The sequence below is a fragment of the Dendronephthya gigantea genome, unplaced genomic scaffold (assembly GCF_004324835.1).
Source record: "Dendronephthya gigantea isolate DGI-Jeju-01 unplaced genomic scaffold, DenGig_1.0 000040F, whole genome shotgun sequence".
NCBI lineage: Eukaryota > Metazoa > Cnidaria > Anthozoa > Malacalcyonacea > Nephtheidae > Dendronephthya > Dendronephthya gigantea.
In genome coordinates this window covers 1644832-1656021 of record NW_021163050.1, presented here as the reverse complement: position 1 = coordinate 1656021, position 11190 = coordinate 1644832, and the positions used below count along the sequence as shown (strand labels likewise).

At 40.5% G+C, this 11190-nt stretch overlaps 1 protein-coding gene across 1 annotated transcript; it reads left to right on the top strand.

The window, feature by feature from the left end:
- The first annotated feature begins 5992 nt into the window (after positions 1–5992).
- LOC114526665 lies at positions 5993–7621 on the top strand. Its single transcript, XM_028548242.1, has 2 exons — positions 5993–7260; positions 7309–7621. The coding sequence occupies exons 1-2, from the start codon at positions 5993–5995 to the stop codon at positions 7619–7621; spliced, it is 1581 nt and encodes a 526-aa protein (XP_028404043.1).
- Positions 7622–11190: the final 3569 nt, after the last annotated feature.

The following is an 11190-nucleotide window of genomic DNA, read 5'->3' as shown; positions in this document are numbered from 1 at the left end:
TGCTCAACATTATAATATTAGAAACATTAATTATCTATCACTGTATAAAAGTGCAGAATTCAACATTTCAAGAATAACTTCTTTCCAAGAGCAATTGCATAACTGAATGCCGAGAAAAGGACATGGTATCCATTTCAGTATACATTTTGTGCAACCTACATTTTACTTTTTTGTGAGGGTAGTTTTTAACCTATTTTCTCACATTTTGATTATGTAAATAATTTCTATACTATAATAACCTATGTAAATAATTAATTTATAATACTAGCTACATACTAGACCTATTTGTAAACACTTTGTAATTCATTTTTAATGCAAAAATTTGTCATTAAACACCAAAATGGAGTGAAAATATGTAAAATGAAAGTTTTATTGTTGCACATATACTGTCTACCATGAAAACAATTTCAAGACAACTGGTTGCAAATCCTGGAGTTCAAGAACCTGGCTTAGCAAAAGAATGGGAAAATGAAACCATTCTGCAAACATTGTACGAATTACCTCCCTTGCTTGAAAACTGCCCTGAAACGACATGCAGAAAGCCAAAAACATCACGAAAAAATGAATCACGTTCCACTACCAGTTCCATAACACAACTGGTGCATCTAGCAACAACTGGATTTATGCATGTTTATTGCCCAGCATAACCTACCTTTGTCAATCAGCGAAGACATAGTAAAGCTACTTCGCTCTCTTTTTCCAAATGATGCGGCGCTAAAAAATCTAAGGCTCGAAAAACAGAAGGCTACAAACATCATTCGTCAAGTTCTTGGTTTTGATTACCTTAACGAGATGATGTCCTTGTTGCGATCACAAAAGTTTTGCGTTATAATTGACAAAGCTATGGACAAAAGTGTGAAAAAGCAACTGGCAATTGTTAATACGTTTTTTGATGTTGAAAGGTTTGAGCTGCAGTACTGTGGTTAGTTGATATGTTAGAAACAGAAGATGGCAGTGCTGCTGGGATTTTTGAAAAGATAAACGAAACTTTTCATGAACTCAACATCCCCATGACAAATATCATAGGCTATTAGTCCGATACCACAACTGTAATGTTTGGACAATATAACTCAGTTTCACAATTACTCAAATCAGAATTCAGCTACGTTCAAATTGTGAAATGTTCATCCCATCTCATTCATCTAGTGTCATCTCATGCTGCCTTGAAACTCCCCAAAAGTGTGGAGGATCTATGTAGGGATGTCTAGGCGCATTTCCATCGATCTTCAAAGCGTCAAAACGTCTTTAAGGAGTTTGTTAACGTGTGTTAATGTGTAAAAAGAGTGTGTTAACCGACTGCTAGACCGGTACGAAGTGTTGAAGCAATATTTCATGTTGACAGCCAATGAAGATCCATCTCTCACTCAAACAATCGCGTTTTGTCATCATTGAAAAATTGCTTTATTCAGCCTTATTTGGAGTTTTCAAGTTACCAACTCGATCGTCTTAATGCATTTAATCGACTGTTCCAGAGTGAGCGTCCCCTCCTCCACCTGCTTAAGCCAGATATTGAGGCCCTCGTCAAATCGTTCGCCAATGATCTTATGAAAATCGACATCATTACGTCAACACACAGCTTAAGAACCTTGACCCAAGTAATGTTGAACACCATGTACCCTTACGCCAGACCTACGTTGGCATTGCAGCCCCAGCTACTCTGGACAAAATTGAGGCCGGAGCAAAGAGAAATGTTGATAAGTTTCTAACGGACTGTAAGAATTTTCTCATTGAAAGCATTCTTCAGATCCAATGTTGATTTGATCTAGATAATCCAGTTCACGAAATTGTTCAGTGCCTTTTGCTGTCTAATGCTTCTGCAGTTATGCCTCGTTCATTGTGACACATTTGTCAGAAATTGCCGTACTTGAAAGATACCATCAACATTGACAAGCTTGATATGGAGTGGAGACCCTGCGCTTCACTGGGATGAGTACTGGTTGAAAATACGGGACTCAAAGACCCCAAATGGTGAGCCAAAATACCCAGTTCTGATCGCCTTTGTCCGTTTTCAAATGTGCCAGTTGAAAGAATTTCCAGTCAACTGAAGCTGGTTAAAAATGATCAACGAAATTTGTTGAAATGAACGACATTGGTTTCTATGCTTCAAGCTAAGATGAGAATGAAGACCCACCACTTGAGTCCTGCCACTATGACAACCAGCAAAGGAATGTTAGAACTTGGAGCCAAGATGAAATCAAGTGCCACTGACGAGTGCCACAAATGACACAAAAGAGTTAAGAAAAGAATTTTTGAGAAAAATACCTCAAAGTGCCTATATCACTTGTGGGATCTTTACAGATTTGAATAGAGCTTGAAAAATTAGTTTAAAAGTTCTACAACCCTTTTTCATACAGTTAAATATTTTCGGAAATATTTACATCTAAACATGACAATTTGCCTAAATTTCTGTTGTGCTCTCACAGGCCTGGGACTCAGGAACCAAGTTCTTGTCAAACATAATATAATCAATTGTAATTTTACTTCGATCTTCCGATAACGTAAAATATTTTGAGAAAAACTCGCCCAGTTGCTACAGCCATACACAACGCACTGTTCCCACATTTTTTTCTTGAAAAGCGCAAACTATATCGCTAGTGAGACTCTTTATGAACATTTCACAGAGAAATCCGTAAATTAGGGTATGCCTATATCACAAAGTCGAAAGAAAGGTATCCCCTTACTGAAAAAGATTTGACATTGAGACAGGAATTTGCAAAATCTAGATTGAATGATTGTTCAGAGGATTCCTGGACAAAAGATGTAGAATTTTATTTTCCTTTGTTTACAAAGGCAATCCAATGAGTGATCAGATCTGGCGAAATCAGGACGAAGGTCTAGTTTTGACAACGAAAGGACGCAAAGATTTTGCAGGTGGAAAGCAATAGACCTTTCCCTTTTTAGCACTAGGCGCGCTAAGCATGACGGTAGGAGTATGCAAAGTTGCTTTCGAACAAAATGGCTGCCGTATGTGCGGTGAATTTGGTGCGAGAGAATAATCGGCGGATTTTTAACATCATTTCGTGTCCATCGGATGTTTGTTTTCTTGGAAAATTGCGAGGTTCGTCACTACAAAACGACAAAATTTCATGACGATCTGGGCGTTAAAAGCGATAAAAATCCGTCAAGAAGGTGCCAAGTTGTGAAAAATCTTCGCTCAAATTTGTTGGCGAAAAGTTTACTAACGTCTACTGAAACAGGTGAGTTCGCTTTTCAACTTGCGATCGGCTGATTATTTTTACAAAATAAGCGTAACTGATTGTGTTTCTATTTGGATCTCAGCAGTATTTTACTTTTATTCTTGTGCAAATATCGTTTTAGGCTTCCAGAAATTGGCATATGTTGCCATGATTTTGTTCGAATTTGTCACTAAGCTGCCCTTGGCCACAGAGCATACAGAGGTTTGACCTTGCATTAATTATGTGTTCCTAGCGGCCATGTTGTTAGCCAGTGCGCTAAAGAGAGGCCCTATCCCCCCCCCAAACATTATAAATAGCCATCGCTATATAAATAAACAGATTGCTCCCACTTCTATACTCTTCTAAAGGATAAGAACTAACAAAATCTGGTTTTTAGAAAAAAATTGAGCAACGTTTTTGTCAAAAATACGATTTCTCCAGATAGTTCTGTCTCGGCTGTTTATATTCTGTTTATATTCCAGACATGTGTTCAAGCCGCCGCCATATGCATTCTTTCCCGGGGGGAGAAGGCCTCTCTTGAGTGAACTGGCTAAGCCAGGGGTACGCAAAATTAATGGCAGTCAAACCTCTGTATGCTCTGTGCCTTGGCCCTCGGAAATGTTTTTAGCTTGTTTTGGCGCGAAAATACCCGTATTTAAGTAAGGAACACAGGCCGTAGCAACAATGTATAAATTTGAAAGTGTTACTGCATAGGTTCATACCCTCCACTGTAATTTCATAAATTTTTGTCGGTTATAGAATATAAATTTAATCTTTTTAACAATATAACATAGTAAATAAACATTTAGATAGGATATTTTAGGTAAATTGGTTTAAGATAGTTTAAAATTAAATAGATAGGATATTAGGATAAATTAAATTAAATATATAGGATAGATAGGTAAATTGAGTTAACATAGATTATAGTTTGAAATTAAATAAATATACACTGCTGTTAAGGAACGAGTAAACTGTTTATAGTTTAGCCTACTTAAAGTTTGGACAATATTTGAGTCTGCGATATGCATGGATCGCGGGCGTCTGAATCGCAAAAGGAACGTTGCTGTTGAATATTTTTGTATTTTTTGTTCTGTATTATTTGCCTGAGACTTATAGCGAAAGTAGATGACTTTTAGAGGGATTTGATTCGGTCTAATTACTCGACAGTTTATAAGGAAACAATTGACCCTTCGAACCGGATCCTGTACTTTAACAACTACAAAGACGAGAGAAATTTCAAGAGACAAATCAGCGAGTTGAACTGGATTTAATCCAATATGGCGGCCAGTCAGGGACTAATATAGCAGAAAAACAAGAGGTAGCTGAATTTTCTGAAAGTAACTCAAGTAAGACAGTTCTAAGTTTTCGTAATAACAAACTAGGGATCCAAGGATAGTGTAAAGTTTTCATGCCCTGTAATATCTAAGCAACCAGACGTTTGTCCCAACATAGACATTTTGACTTATACCAGTAAAAATATAACGAACTAGGTTAAACATTAATCAAAAGGAAATTACTCAAAGTAGTCAAATTATGTTAGCTGCGGTACTGTCACTATTAAATTATAGCTAATTTTAGTTGCCCATGTAAACCGGCCAAACCGGGCACAATTTTCTCAATGTAGTCTATTTTCTTCGTCAAACAACTGTGACTACATTCACTACATTTATATGATGGCTACAATTTATCCGTCACTTCATAAGAATAGCCAAAATAGTTGCGTTGCAAATAATGTAAATAAACCGAGGTGCATATTATGTCTATGATGTGGATACTTCGACGCGTAAATCGATACAAAACAATATACTTATAATCAATACTGTATACCGCCAAAATGATTTGATTACTGCACAAAATGTCCGTTTTGTATAGTATCATTTATGTACTGTATGCAGAATATCAGGTATTGACTTGCTATCGACATAATATACATTCGTGTAAGAGTCTATCAATACATAAACAACACAGCGTCGTTTCTTCCTAACCTCTTAGCTCTATTTATGGAATAAACCTTCCAAATTATATTTGTGTTGAATTGAATGCTCGTAATTCATAACCTAAGTTGATAAAGTGCGTAGATTCTCAAAGAATTGCTAGATTTTTACGCCTGGAATGTTTCGAAGCAATGCTCGTCGCTCCTCGTTTCTTTACATCGTGAATAATGTTCAAGTCTCGACGGCACATGTGCAGTTGCAACGTGTAAGAAAGAATCGGGTGTTCCGGGGGGGGTAATTCTGCGCAAATCCCTTTAAAACAAAACCCAAACCGCGGAAAAGCAATGCTTCAAAATTTACAGTAACCGCCAAAATCCCTCAATATTTTGGTGAACTTTGCAAAAGGGGTATAGTGCATTAATAAATAAAGCAAGTTAAACTGATTTAAAAACCTTAAATTACTGATCATATACAAAAAGTTACTATACACATAAATCAACCTACCCCCTGTAAAGTTTACACTATGACTGACTGACTGACTGTCTGACTGACTTACTGACTCGTTTGAACTTTCGCCACTCATCACAATATTGCAAAGTTTGTCAAACTTTGCACAAAAAATTGACCAAAACCTGTTTAACAAAGGCAAAAAATAAATTAACTGGTCTAATTGAAGCAAAAGGTGAAGATATTCCTTTGCTCGGTAAAAATGCTGTTCGAAGAGCCATGGACAGGGTCAAGTCTGAAATGCAAATTATTACAAATATCATTGATAAAATGAGAGAGCTTATCGCAGTTAATGAACATGCATCTGATACTAATTCCATAATAGAGGCATTAGATAAGGAATTAGATGACATTGGAATTTCATTTGATTTTATCATGGAAGCAGCTACCAACCATCTGCAAGCTAAACTTGATGCTGGTGAGAATGAGTCTGTTTTGTCAAATGGTAAAACCTCACCTCATTCAAAAGCTTCAGTTAGTGAAAAATCGTCATTGAGATCTGATGTTAAATCAAAGAGCTCTGTCCAAATGCAGGCTTCTATGGCAGTAAAAGAACAATTTCTGCATGCAACGTCACTTACTCAAATCGAACTGAATGCTACCCAGACTGAAGATAGACTTAAAGAAATGGAAAAAGAGCAGAGTGAAAAAGAAGCACAGATGAAAAAGATCGCAACAGAGCTAGAACTTAGTAAACAACGTACAGAGGAAGCCAGAATAATAGCAGAGATCAACAAATCTAAAGCAGAAAAAGCTACTGCCCAAGATCATGGTATTGTACAGGATTGCATTCAAGATGAATTCACAGTCACCTCTATACCCAAACTAGGACAGGTTTTGGCATGCTCAGCTTTTCATTTGAAGGGTGTTAACTTACCTAACTTTTCTGGATATAACAAGACAGAGTATGAAAGCTGGAAAGCTGCTTTCAATGTTATGGTCGACTCTCGAAATATATCAGTTGGCGCAAAGATGTTGCGTTTGCAGAATAGTCTTTCGGGAAAGGCTTTAGATATGATCAAGGCTTTGGGTTTCTCAGAAGCTGCCTACGAGCGAGCAAAAGTAAAACTCGAGAAGCGCTTTGGCGGTGAACGAGGACAACAAATCAAGCACTTGACCACTCTGCGAAATTGGCCGAAACTCAGACCTCGCAATCTGCAAGATTTGGAGGAATTCCAAGCCCTACTGGAACAAATCTTGATCAATATGAAAGACGGTGCCCCTTTGCAAGACCAGAGTTTGAACTTATCTGCAAAAGAAAAACTGACAGAGATTGATGTTCAGAATTATAAACACTGGCTTTTGGATCATGCTCAAGAAGATTGCTTCAAATCATTGGTGGACTGGATTGAGTTGCGCATTAATGTAATGGAAGAAGCTAAAGAAAAAACTGGTGCCCTTCATAGGAGAGAGCAGGAACGTTCTAACAGATTGAGAGACGACAAGAAACCACACTTGGGCTTCTCGGCGAGATCCTTGTACAGCAAGTGTTGTGTTGTGAGCACTTGTAAAAAAGACCACCCTCCTTGGGTATGCAGCGCATTCAAGGCACTGCCAGTGGCCAAGAGAAAAGAACTAATAGCTAAAACTGGTCGTTGTTTTCGTTGTTTGGCTGCAGGCCACCATGCCAAGAATTGTTCAAAGTAAAGAAAGTGTGGCATAAATGGATGTGAGAGTGATGGTCATACCAGTTACCCTCATGAAGAAACATCAAGCGATGTATCAACAAGATGCCAGTTATCAACCAAGTCGCCCCCTTTCTACCCCAACCAACAAGCAGCAGGGGATCCTCCACATGTTCCAGCGACACCTGGTACTGAAAATGCTCAATCAAGATCCAAACAGTCTAATGGGCAGCGAGCATACAAAACAAGCAGAGCCGACAATGTGTCTCTAATGGTTTTGCCTGCATTGATCAGCAATGGAAGAAAAGACCTACAAGTTAATGTTATGTTGGATCCATGTTCCACAGGTTCTTATGTCTCGGAGGCAGCTGCCAATTAGCTTGAATTGAAAGAACCGGAATTTGACCTGACAATTGCAGGCACAGGTGGAGCTGAGGTACATAAAAAATCGAACCGAGTGACTTTTTCAGTAGCTAGCCCAGATAAGAATTTTTCTTCCCAACTACATGCAAACGTCCTCGACAACATTGCTAGTGATACCCCTGCCTTCCCATGGTCCCAGCTGAAAGAAAACTGGCCACACTTACACTCGATTCCCTTTGAGAGACGGTGTCGAAACGGTTGTGTATTGATGTTATGATTGGGAGGGACCACCCGCTTCTTCACCTTGTTATCGAGGAAGTATCTGGAAATCACCCACAGGATCCTATTGCTCGATTGACTAACCTTGGCTGGGTGTGTTTTGGTCCTGCATTGGCTGAAAAGAATCCTCGTAGCAGATCCCGAAGTAACTTTGCTTGGACATATCGGACAAGTCAAGCTCTGACACAGACACAACTTGACGACACATTATGCAAATTCTGGGAACTCGAGTCGATTGGTATACGGGATGTGAAACAAGAGATGTCAATGGAAGAGAAGAATGTCGTAGAGAAGGTTGCAAATACTCTTTCATTACGTGATGGCCGATACACCGTTGGTGTTCCGTGGAAAGAAGAGGAGGTGGGACTAAGAATAACTATGAAGCTGCGCTTGTACGACTACAAAGCCAAAAAAAGTCGTTGAAGAAACGGGGTGTAGACATAATGGAGTCTTATGGCAACATTTTCATGGACTATAAGCAAAAGGGTTACATAAAGAAAGTGCAAAAGTCGGACAGCGAAAAACAATGGTTTTTACCCCATTTCCCAGTCATTAGACCAGAAAAGAGCTCGACGAGAGTTTGTGTCGTCTTTGATGCCGCGATGAGGTACGAAGGTAAAAGCTTGAACGACGCCATTCACACTGGACTGAAGATGCAGAGAGAAGTAGTCGACGTCCTTACTAGATTTTGTAGAGCCCTGGTTGCGCTTATGGCTGATATCTCTGAGATGTTTCTGCAAGTAAAGCTCCACGAACCAGACCGCGCCTATCACCGCTTTTTTGGCGAGAATTTCATACGTCCAGAGACCCAGACGTGTACGAGTTTCAAAGACTAGTGTTTGGGAACACTGCATCGCCTTTCTGCTCTCAGTACATTCTTCACAGCCATGCTCAAGAGAACAAGGGAACTTTTCCTGAAGCTGCAGACTCTGTGGACAACGCCATGTACGTGGATGATCTTTTGGATTCTGCTGAAACGGTCGAGAGTGCTAAGTCGTTGCAAAGCCAGTTGTCAAATATGTTGAGTGCAGCAGGATTCAACTTGCGAAAGTGGGCTTCGAATAAACCTGCTGTCCTGGAAAATGTGCCACCAGCCAACCGTCTCCCTATTGTTGAGCTCAGCGATGGAAAATCACCAAAGACCAAGACCCTTGGCGTTTTGTGGGAAGCTAGCCGTGACGTATTCATTTTCAAACTAAAGTCATCACCCCAACGAAGCGAACTGTTCTCAGTGCAATTGCGTCACTTTACGACCCGCTGCAGTTCCTCTCCCCATTCGTGATAAGAGCCAAGATCTTATCATGATCTGGACCGAAGGATTGAACTGGGATGATGTACTGCCTGAAGTCTTGAAGGTGAAATGGAATTGTTGGACATCCCAACTGCCAGATCTTTCAAAAGTCTCCATTCCAAGCTGCTTGCGTCTCCCTGATCCAGATACTGTTGAACTGCACTTGTTCTTCGATGCTTCACAAGATGCGTATGGCTCTGTAGCTTACCTAGTTGGCCGCTACAAAGACCTCCCTTCCACATCACGTATTGTTGCATCAAAGTCCCGCGTTGCTTCACTAAAAGCCGTCACCATTCCGAGACTAGAGTTGTTAGGTGCCGTTCTTTCTACCCGACTAAGCATTAGCGTCTCGCACGTTTTGACTGTTGATCATATTGTATTTTGGACTGACGCAGAGAACGTCTACGATTGGGTGCAAAACCAAAGTCGTTTGTTCAAACCATTTGCGGCAAACCGTATCGCCGAAGTCCAACGCACCTCTAACCCGGAGCAGTGGCACCACGTGCCTGGAGAAATGAATCCGGCAGATGCTGCAACCAAAGGCCTGACCGCCGTTGAATTGAGCTAAAGCAGTTTTTGGATGGAGGGTCCATCTTTTCTCAAGAGCGACGAGTCCTGTTGGCCTCCATCACCAAGAAAAGACGTTGCAAAGGTGGATCCAGAGAAGAGATCTATACTCAGTATTTATTTCTGTTGCCGACTATTCCAGTCTGAGACGGTTGTATTGAGTGACGTGCTGGATAAAACACTTTATTCACAACTGTAGACAGAACTTAGATCTTAAGCGGAACTTTGTTCAGACATTGTCGCCGACTGAACTTAAAGAAGCTGAAGAATTTTGGGTCAAGCGATGCCAGTCTGAAGCATTCCCGAACGGAGTGAAGGAGCCAGGGAGTGTCGAAGGAGATTTAGAGTTCAGACTACTAGGCAAATCATGGCACCTTTGCCCAAAGAACGGCTACAGTCCTTACGAGCATTTGACAATGTTGGCATAGACTTTACTGGCCCTTTTCTGACAAAGCAAGGTCGTGGGAAGAGCCGCACAAAACATTATCTCTGTTTGTTCATGTGCCTAGCGACCAGGGCAGTCCATTTGGAGATGGCATATCATTTGGATACTGACTCGTTTGTGAGTGCCTTTACACGCATGACATCAAGGAGGGGAACACCTTACGTGATTACCGACAACGGAACCAATTTCGTTGGAGCAGAATGAGAGATCAGAGAGCTGGTTCAACGACTGGAGCAAGATAAAATCTTTGAGATGATGGGCAAGTACCATCCCATCGAGTGGAAATTCAACCCCCCTTCCGCCCCACACTTTGGCGGGGTGTTTGAGGCAATGGTGAAAAGTGCCAGAAAAGTGATAAAAGCCATCTTTAGAAATGCTGAGATAAACAACGAAGAATTGCACACGGCCATCTGCGGAGCTGAGAAACTATTAAATTCTAGACCTATCACTTACGTAAGCTCGGACCCTCAAGATCTGACGCCTTTAACACCAAATCATTTTCTCGTAGGAGAAGTAGGGGTACATTTGCTCCGGAGGCTATGGACAAAGTCGAGGCATGTCATCCGGTGAAACTTGGTGAAACGTTGGCATAGGGTTCAACAACTTCTTCACCATTTCTGGAAACGCTGGCAAAGAGAATTCCTTCCACAGCTGAATCTCCGACGGAAATGGTTTCATCCAAGACATAACATTGCGGTAGGTGATGTCGTTTTAGTGGCTGAACCACAGAACAATCGAGGAGAGTGGCCTTTAGCACATATTACGGAAGTCTTTCCTGATAAGAACGGAATGGTTAGAGTTGTAAAGTTGTGGTCGAATGGAAAGGAATACAGGAGACCGGTGCACCGCCTGAGTCCGCTGAAGTACGTTGACCAGAAAGGATGACAATTAAAAGGATTTGTTATAATTGTTAAACTTTTGGACTGTTATCTTGTCAGTCACTTTCGAATGCTATGCATTTGGGAGGGGAATGTTAAGGAACAAGTAAACTGTTTATAATTTA

Coding starts and splice junctions, on each gene's coding strand:
- LOC114526665 (XM_028548242.1), top strand. CDS start 5,993: ATGGAAGCAGCTACCAACCATCTGCAAGCTAAACTTGATGCTGGTGAG. Junction 7,261..7,308: donor CATGCCAAGAATTGTTCAAA/GTAAAGAAAGTG, acceptor TGGTCATACCAG/TTACCCTCATGAAGAAACAT.